This window comes from Taurulus bubalis (assembly GCF_910589615.1).
Source record: "Taurulus bubalis genome assembly, chromosome: 20".
In the NCBI taxonomy this organism is placed as follows: domain Eukaryota; kingdom Metazoa; phylum Chordata; class Actinopteri; order Perciformes; family Cottidae; genus Taurulus; species Taurulus bubalis.
The window spans coordinates 19151759-19161758 of record NC_136608.1 but is presented as its reverse complement, the minus strand read 5'-3'; the positions used below and the strand labels follow the sequence as shown (position 1 = coordinate 19161758).

At 46.4% G+C, this 10000-nt stretch overlaps 2 protein-coding genes across 2 annotated transcripts in view; one reads left to right on the top strand and one right to left on the bottom strand.

Moving 5' to 3' along the window:
- Nucleotides 1–5769, top strand: part of LOC306752625 (ADP-ribosylation factor 4-like) — an 11136-nt gene extending 5367 nt beyond the window's left edge. The window contains exons 4-6 of the mRNA XM_079236407.1: nt 588–659; nt 894–1019; nt 5007–5769. Coding sequence (XP_079092533.1) covers nt 588–659; nt 894–1019; nt 5007–5093 — 285 coding nt within the window. The 3' untranslated portion in view covers nt 5094–5769. The remainder of the gene's footprint in view (nt 1–587; nt 660–893; nt 1020–5006) is intronic.
- Nucleotides 5770–6617: 848 nt separating this feature from the next.
- On the bottom strand, nt 6618–8953 carry lamtor4 (late endosomal/lysosomal adaptor, MAPK and MTOR activator 4). Its single transcript, XM_079236241.1, has 4 exons — nt 8883–8953; nt 8621–8704; nt 8148–8265; nt 6618–6858 (listed from the first exon to the last, which is right to left on the bottom strand). The coding sequence occupies exons 1-4, from the start codon at nt 8883–8885 to the stop codon at nt 6761–6763; spliced, it is 303 nt and encodes a 100-aa protein (XP_079092367.1). The 5' UTR covers nt 8886–8953; the 3' UTR covers nt 6618–6760.
- Nucleotides 8954–10000: the final 1047 nt, after the last annotated feature.

Below are 10000 nucleotides of genomic sequence, written 5' to 3'. Positions count from 1 at the left end.
CTGATCTTCATATAATACATGTTATTAATATACATACTGAATTATACATGTTACAGGGTCTGATCTTCATATAATACATGTTATTAATATACATACTGAATTATACATGTTACAGGGTCTGATCTTCATATAATACATGTTATTAATATACATACTGAATTATACATGTTACAGGGTCTGATCTTCATAAAGTACATGTTAGTAATATACATACTGTATTATACATGTTACAGGGTCTGATCTTCATATAATACATGTTATTAATATACATACTGTATTATACATGTTACAGGGTCTGATCTTCATATAATACATGTTATTAATATACATACTGTATTATACATGTTACAGGGTCTGATCTTCATATAATACATGTTATTAATATACATACTGAATTATACATGTTACAGGGTCTGATCTTTATATAATACATGTTATTAATATACATACTGAATTATACATGTTACAGGGTCTGATCTTCATAAAGTACATGTTAGTAATATATAGAATGTATTATACATGTTACAGGGTCTGATCTTCATATAATTCATGTTATTAATATACAGAATGTATTATACATGTTACAGGGTCTGATCTTCGTGGTGGACAGCAACGACAGAGAGAGAGTAGCAGAGTCTGCTGAGGAACTCACTAAGATGGTGAGGACTTCCTGTCTGTCTGTTCATCTACCTGTCTGTCTGTTCTCATCTTAGACCTTGTGTTGACTCATGAAACGAAATGATACATCATCAGCATGTTCCTTTATATTGCTTCAGAAACCAGAATGAAGTGTTTTACGCTCAAAGCAACACTTCCTGAAACATGTGAAGGTTAACCAGCAGGAACTGCAGGTCACATAGATGATGTCATCGCTCACATGACTCTCTCTGTAGGTCAATGAGGAAGAGCTGAAGGACGCGGTTCTCCTGGTTTTTGCCAACAAACAGGATCTTCCCAACGCGATGGGGGTCAGTGAACTCACCAACAAACTGGGTCTGCAGAGCCGTCAGCACAGAAATGTAAGGATCCATACATCAGTGATCAATACATCAGTGATCAATCAATACATCAGTACACACATCAGTGATCCATACATCAGTGATCAATACATCAGTGATCAATCAATACATCAGTCCATACATCAGTGATCCATACATCAGTGATCAATACATCGGTGATCAATACATCGGTGATCAGTACATCAGTGATCAATCAATATATATCAGTGATCAGCACATCAGTGATCAATACATTAGTACACACATCAGTGATCAATACATCAGTACACACATCAGTGATCCGTACATCAGTGATCCGTACTGATCCACACATCAGTGATCCGTACATCAGTGATCCGTACATCAGTGATCAATCAATACATCAGTGATCAATACATCAGTACACACATCAGTGATCCATACATCAGTGATCCATACATCAATGATCCGTACATCAGTGATCATACATCAGTGTAGACACACACACCTTTTCCAGGTGTGTCTGTCTACCTGTCTGTCTACCTGTACCTGTCTGTCTACCTGTACCTGTCTATCTACCTGTACCTGTCTATCTACCTGTACCTGTCTGTCTACATGTCTACCTACCTCTACCTGTCTACCTACCTGTCTACCTGTCTACCTGTCTACCTACCTGTACCTGTCTGTCTACCTGTACCTGTCTATCTACCTGTACCTGTCTATCTACCTGTACCTGTCTGTCTACATGTCTACCTACCTCTACCTGTCTACCTACCTGTCTACCTGTCTACCTACCTGTATGTGTACCTGTCTGTCTACCTGTACCTGTCTATCTACCTGTACCTGTCTATCTACCTGTACCTGTCTGTCTACATGTCTACCTACCTCTACCTGTCTACCTACCTGTCTACCTGTCTACCTACCTGTATGTGTACCTGTATGTCTACCTGTACCTGTCTACCTACCTGTATGTGTACCTGTATGTCTACCTGTACCTGTCTACCTACCTGTACCTGTCTGTCTGTATGTCTACCTGTACCTGTCTGTATGTCTACCTGAATGTCTACCTGTACCTGTCTGTATGTCTACCTGTACCTGTCTGTCTACCTACCTGTACCTGTCTACCTACCTGTACCTGTCTGTCTGTATGTCTACCTGTGTCTGTCTGTATGTCTACCTGTACCTGTCTGTATGTCTACCTGTACCTGTCTACCTACCTGTATGTCTACCTGTACCTGTCTACCTACCTGTATGTCTACCTGTACCTGTCTACCTACCTGTATGTCTACCTGTACCTGTCTACCTACCTGTATGTCTACCTGTACCTGTCTACCTACCTGTACCTGTCTACCTGTACCTGTCTACCTACCTGTACCTGTCTACCTGTACCTGTATGTCTACCTGTACCTGTCTACCTGTACCTGTATGTCTACCTGTACCTGTACCTGTCTACCTGTACCTGTCTACCTGTACCTGTATGTCTACCTACCTGTACCTGTCTACCTGTACCTGTCTACCTACCTGTACCTGTCTACCTGTACCTGTATGTCTACCTGTACCTGTCTACCTGTACCTGTATGTCTACCTGTACCTGTCTACCTGTACCTGTATGTCTACCTGTACCTGTCTACCTGTACCTGTCTACCTGTACCTGTCTACCTACCTGTACCTGTCTACCTGTACCTGTACCTGTCTACGTCTACCTACCTGTATGTCTACCTGTACGTCTACCTGTACCTGTCTGTCTACCTGTCTGTCTACCTGTACCTGTCTACCTGTACCTGTCTACCTGTACCTGTCTGTCTACCTGTACCTGTCTACCTGTACCTGTCTACCTGTACCTGTCTACCTGTACCTGTCTGTCTGTATGTCTACCTGTGTCTGTCTGTATGTCTACCTGTACCTGTCTGTATGTCTACCTGTACCTGTCTACCTACCTGTATGTCTACCTGTACCTGTCTACCTACCTGTATGTCTACCTGTACCTGTCTACCTACCTGTATGTCTACCTGTATGTCTACCTGTACCTGTCTACCTACCTGTATGTCTACCTGTACCTGTCTACCTACCTGTATGTCTACCTGTACCTGTCTACCTACCTGTACCTGTCTACCTGTACCTGTCTACCTACCTGTACCTGTCTACCTGTACCTGTCTACCTACCTGTACCTGTCTACCTGTACCTGTCTACCTGTACCTGTATGTCTACCTGTACCTGTCTACCTGTACCTGTATGTCTACCTGTACCTGTCTACCTGTACCTGTCTACCTGTACCTGTATGTCTACCTGTACCTGTCTACCTGTCTACCTACCTGTACCTGTCTACCTGTACCTGTCTACCTACCTGTACCTGTCTACCTGTACCTGTATGTCTACCTGTACCTGTCTACCTGTACCTGTATGTCTACCTGTACCTGTCTACCTGTACCTGTCTACCTGTACCTGTATGTCTACCTGTCTACCTGTACCTGTCTACCTACCTGTACCTGTCTACCTGTACCTGTACCTGTCTACGTCTACCTACCTGTATGTCTACCTGTACGTCTACCTGTACCTGTCTGTCTACCTGTACCTGTCTACCTGTACCTGTCTACCTGTACCTGTCTGTCTACCTGTACCTGTCTACCTGTACCTGTCTACCTGTACCTGTCTGTCTACCTGTACCTGTCTACCTGTACCTGTCTACCTGTACCTGTCTGTCTACCTGTACCTGTCTGTCTACCTGTACCTGTCTACCTGTACCTGTCTGTCTACCTGTACCTGTCTACCTGTACCTGTACCTGTCTGTCTACCTGTACCTGTCTGTCTACCTGTATGTCTACCTGTACCTGTCTACCTGTACCTGTCTGTCTACCTGTACCTGTACCTGTCTACCTGTACCTGTCTGTCTACCTGTATGTCTACCTGTACCTGTCTACCTGTACCTGTCTGTCTACCTGTACCTGTCTACCTGTACCTGTCTGTCTACCTGTACCTGTCTACCTGTACCTGTCTACCTGTACCTGTACCTGTCTACCTGTACCTGTCTGTCTACCTGTACCTGTACCTGTCTACCTGTATGTCTACCTGTATCTGTCTGTCTACCTGTACCTGTCTGTCTACCTGTACCTGTCTGTCTACCTGTACCTGTCTGTCTACCTGTATGTCTACCTGTACCTGTCTGTCTACCTGTATGTCTACCTGTACCTGTCTGTCTATCTGTATGTCTACCTGTACCTGTCTGTCTACCTGTACCTGTCTACCTGTACCTGTCTGTCTACCTGTACCTGTCTACCTGTACCTGTACCTGTACCTGTCTACCTGTACCTGTCTGTCTACCTGTACCTGTCTGTCTACCTGTATGTCTACCTGTACCTGTCTGTCTACCTGTATGTCTACCTGTACCTGTCTACCTGTACCTGTCTGTCTACCTGTACCTGTCTGTCTACCTGTACCTGTATGTCTACCTGTATGTCTACCTGTACCTGTCTGTCTACCTGTATGTCTACCTGTACCTGTCTGTCTACCTGTATGTCTACCTGTACCTGTCTGTCTACCTGTATGTCTACCTGTACCTGTCTGTCTACCTGTATGTCTACCTGTACCTGTCTGTCTATCTGTATGTCTACCTGTACCTGTCTGTCTACCTGTATGTCTACCTGTACCTGTCTGTCTACCTGTATGTCTACCTGTACCTGTCTGTCTACCTGTATGTCTACCTGTATGTCTACCTGTACCTGTCTGTCTACCTGTACCTGTATGTCTACCTGTATGTCTACCTGTACATGTCTACCTGTCTGTCTACCTGTACATGTCTACCTGTCTGTCTACCTGTACATGTCTACCTGTACCTGTCTGTCTACCTGTCTACCTGTCTACCTGTACCTGTACCTGTCTGTCTACCTGTCTACCTGTACCTGTCTGTCTACCTGTCTACCTGTACCTGTCTGTCTACCTGTACCTGTCTGTCTACCTGTACCTGTCTACCTACCTGTACCTGTCTACCTACCTGTACCTGTCTACCTACCTGTACCTGTCTGTCTTCCCAGTGGCACATCCAGGCCACCTGTGCCACTCAGGGTACTGGTCTGTACGAGGGTCTGGACTGGCTGTCCAATGAGCTGACGAAGCATTAGACCACCTGACAGGAAGCAGCAGACCGATGTCATCGATGATGTCATCGACTGACGCTGTGTACAAAGTGATGAAGAGGAGGAAGAACGTTTACCTGGCCTGTTTTCTTTTTTTTTTTTTATTCATGTGTCTGTAGGAGGAGGTGATGTCATGGACTCTGAGCTCTTCTTCTGTTCTTCCTGTTGCACTTGTTTTTCTCTTTTAATCTGCATGTATCAGAATCATGTGACAGGAAATTATGAAAAGGATGGGTGGGGCTTATTACAGGTGTGCCTGTGGGTGGGGTTTGTGACGGGTGAGAGTACCTGTGGGCGTACTTTAGAGAGGGTACAGGGTACGTGTGGGTGGGGTCAACTACAGGTGAGTTTCCAGGGGACGGGGGTCAACTTCAGGTGACAGTTTCCAGGGGGCGGGGTCAACTTCAGGTGACAGTTTCCAGGGGGCGGGGTCAACTTCAGGTGACAGTTACCTCTGGAGAGGTGTGGTTAACACCAGGTGACAGTTGCCTGTGGGAAGGGGCGTGGCTAACAGGTGACAGTTGCCTGTGGGAAGGGGCGTGGTTAACAGGTGACAGTTGCCTGTGGGAAGGGGCGTGGTTAACAGGTGACTCAGACCACTGAGCTGCACCTGAAGGAAGAAGCAGCAACGATGATGCAATAAAGGTTTTTTCTCTTCTCAGCTGTTTGACAGATTTTTGTTTTTATAAAAACTGAAGGTGCAAAGAGTCAAACATTTATTAAATAACATTTCTAAAATAATAATTCAGTATTTGACTCGTTTTTTACAACATGATGAATTGATATTTTAACTTATCGAATGTGTTTTTGTGACAAATCGTTTCTTGAACTGTTGTTGAGGCTGAAACGTGACCTTAATAAAGTATCTATTAATCAACTTTATTAATAACAAAGTATCTGTTAATCATCTTTTATTTATAACAAAGTATGTTATTAAAAGATGATTGAATAGAGATACTTTGTTAATAAAAGATGATTAAATAAAGTATCTCTATTCAATCATCTTTCATTAATAAAAGTATCTCTATTTAATCATCTTTAAACAAAGTATCTATTTAATCATCTTTAATTAATAAAGTATCCTTTCATGTTAATGTTTTCTTTTCAGTTTATAACATAAGTTAAGCTAGAAACTACATGATATTTATATATAAATCACTGTTAGTAATGTGCATCAGTTAAAATGTAATTTCATCTCAGACCTGACGATGTTTACTTTAATTATAAGTTCATAAGTTTTAAATGAGTCATATTTAAAAGACTGTTGATGGGATTTAAGTGAAACTTAATTAACTAATTAAACATTTAATTATCAAACATCACGGATTAGTTTAATAATCCTCAGCATGTCGGGACAATAAATCAGTTGATCAATAGTTACATTTAAACAATACAGGAGTCCAATAAAGATTCATCAATAATGAGAATAATCTGGTCTTTAGAAATGTAATTGTTTTTGAGACAAATGTTTTTGACAAATCAAGCAGCAAAAACTGATTAAACAAAATATTTCATCAGTCATTTTATTAATAATCTTATGAATCAACAGTTTACATCATTGTATTCAGTTAAATATACAAATCCAAACAAAGCATGTAGAGACACAGAGTTAGAGGCACCGGTGACCTCCGCCTCACTTCCTGTGTCGCGCTCTAAGCGGTGACCGCTTCCTGCTGGTTGTTCTGACGCTTCACCACAAAGACCTTCTGACCAGAAACCGTCACCATGAAAACAAAGTCGTCCAGAGTCACTGAGGAGAGAAGAAGGGCGGGTCAGGACAGGTGAGGAGGCGGGTCAGGGCAGGTGAGGGGGCGGTTCAGCAAAAGTCAGGGGTGGGTCAGAACGGGTGAGGAGAGTGGCGGGTCAACACAGGTGAGGGGTCGGGTCAGCACAGGTGAGGGGGTGAGTCAGGTGGGGGGCGGGTCAGCACAGGCGAGGGGCGGGTCAGGACAGGTGAGGGGGGCGGGTCAGGACAGGTGAGGGGCGGGTCAGGTGAGGGGCGGGTCAGCAAAGGTCAGGGGTGGGTCAGAACAGGTGAGGGGGCAGGTCAGGACAGGTGAGGGGCGGGTCAGCACAGGTGAGGGGGGCGGGTCAACACAGGTGAGGGGGCGGGTCAACACAGGTGAGGGGGCGGGTCAGGACAGGTGAGGGGCGGGTCAGGACAGGTGAGGGGGCGGGTCAGCAAAAGTCGGGTGGGTCAGAACGGGTGAGGAGAGTGGCGGGTGAGGTGAGTGGCGGGTCAGGTGAGGGGGCGGGTCAACACAGGTGAGGGGGCGGGTCAGCACAGGTGAGGGGGCGGGTCAGGTGGGGGGCGGGTCAGCACAGGTGAGGGGTGGGTCAGCACAGGTGAGGGGGGCGGGTCAGGACAGGTGAGGGGCGGGTCAGGTGAGGGGCGGGTCAGCAAAGGTCAGGGGTGGGTCAGAACAGGTGAGGGGGTGGGTCAGGTGAGGGGGCGGGTCAACACAAGTGAGGGGCGGGGCAGGACAGGTGAGGGGCGGGTCAGGACAGGTGAGGGGGCAGGTCAGCACAGGTGAGGGGGCGGGTCAGGTGGGGGGGCGGATCGGGTCAGGTGGGGGGCGGGTCAGCACAGGTGAGGGGCAGGTCAGGACAGGTATGGGGCGGGTCAGGACAGGTGAGGGGGCGGGTCAGGACAGGTGAGGGGCGGGTCAGGACAGGTGAGGGGCGGGTCAGGACAGGTGAGGGGGCGGGTCAGCACAGGTGAGGGGGCGGGTCAGCACAGATGAGGGGTGGGTCAGCACAGATGAGGGGCGGGTCAGGTGAGGGGGCGGGTCAGGTGGGGGACTGGTCAGCACAGATGAGGGGCGGGTCAGGTGAGGGGGCGGGTCGGGTGAGGGGGCGGGTCAGGTGGGGGACGGGTCAGTACAGGTGAGGGGCAGGTCAGAACAGTGAGGGGGCGGGTCAGCACAGGTGAGGGGGCGGGTCAAGACAGGTAAGGGGCAGGTCAGGTGAGGGGCCGGGTCAGCACAGGTGAGGGGGCGGGTCAGGTGAGGCGCTGACCTTGAGACTGTGTACTGTTACCTGACATGCGTTTGAAGGGCGGCTCAGCTGATCCAGATAACTTAAACCGACTCGCTGTTCGAACCATCTGCATCATCACGGCCGCTGTGTGCTCGTCGTTCTCCAGCTCACCTGCTGACTGACGACACGGGGTCAAAAGGTCAGCACTCACAACATTACTTCATTATTCAAATTCAACTTTTCATAACGAGGATTACCAGTAGATTCATAGAAATCTGAATTGGTTGTTTTTCTTAGTTTCATTATTTGTCTAAGTTCCGCTTTTAAAGCGACTCAAAGTGAATGGAGTCTGGATTCATGGACTCAATCATCTCCTGCTGAGCTTCTGTGAGCTTTAAAAGCCGCCGGGCCCTACGCACGTCATATCCGGTCACAAAACCTCTTCTCGTCCAAACAGACGCGGTGCAGCTCAAACTGCGCCGAGGACAATCCTAAAACAACCGGAAATTGAATGACTCCGGTCTGCTACTCACGGCCAGGACCCCGTCCTCGCTGATGACCAGGTACCCGAGCTGATCCGGGATCCGCTCCAGACCCGCAGTCAGAGCCGCTGTCGTCTGCAACAACAGACTCAGGATCAGAGGCACTGACATTGTAAAGTCCGAGGCTCATGAACGCCACATGGATCATTCACATAACTTTACATGATAAAAGTCAAACAGGAAACATTGAAGGCATCAGCATCATAAATATATAACAACAACAATTTAAATGTAAACATCTATCAGAACTCACCATTTCTTCTTCTACGCTTTTTACGAGCTGAAGCTCAGCTGCATTTCCGGCTTTCTTGCGAGGAAGCTCGTACTGCACATGCGCAGTAAGTTTTTTCCAAAACTTTATTAGAAATTGTCCAACGGTCTTGTGATTTGTCATGTGACTGTTGAGACGTTCATTTTCTGTCGGAAATTACGTTCCGCTTTATCAACACACACAACAACAGCTTTATTTAATATATAACATATCATATGTTATAATATATAATACATAACATCTAACATGTAATCAAACATAATACATAACATATAATACATAACATATAACAAATAATATATAATACAATATAATACATAACATATAATATATAACAAATAATATATAATAAAATATAATACATAACATATAACAAATAATATATAATATAACAAATAATATATAATGTTTATTTGTACAACGTGTTTGAAGAAGAGATTCACTACGCGGCCGTGAAGGCAGCACGGCTAAACATGACGTCATCGTTTGAAGTTACCCGGATGTTATATATTTGTCTGTAATATTTAGAGTTCATGTAATTTAAGATTTTTGTTGTTTTTCTGGTTCTGTTTTTCAGTTATTCTGGTGTGCGCGCGCACCCTGCTGCTGCGACGCAAACGAGAAAACAAAAAGCGGAAGTGGCGTCACAGATGAGTAAAGCGGAAGTGGCGGTCAGCTGACTTGATCACATGACCCGCAGCGTCTTCACGAAGCTCCGACCCGTCTCTCTCTCCGGTAAACGCATCGGTACCTGAAGCTGCGCGTGATGGCTGGACGCGGGAAACTGATCGCCGTGATCGGGGACGAGGACACGTGCACGGGCTTCCTGCTCGGCGGCGTGGGCGAGCTCAACAAGAACCGGAAGCCCAACTTCCTGGTGGTGGAGAAGGACACGAGCGTCACGGAGATCGAGGAGACCTTCAAGTAAGAGGAGCCGCAGCAGGGGGTTCTGTACCGGGTCAGGGTCTGGTTTTATATATATTTAGTATATTTAGTGTGTGTACTATTGTCTCTCTGACCCGTCTCTCTCGGCTCCGCTGTAGGGCTTCTGGTCCCTGAAGGGGGGTCCCGCTGTAGGGCTCTGGTCCCTGAAGGGTCCC

Excerpts from the sequence above, each read along its gene's own strand:
- lamtor4 (XM_079236241.1), bottom strand. Across the intron at positions 8,266-8,620 it reads GCGAGGACGGGGTCCTGGCC|TCAGCAGGTGAGCTGGAGAA; the intron begins GTGAGTAGCAGA and ends CCGTGTCGTCAG. Across the intron at positions 6,859-8,147 it reads GCCCTTCAAACGCATGTCAG|TGACTCTGGACGACTTTGTT; the intron begins GTAACAGTACAC and ends TTCTCTCCTCAG.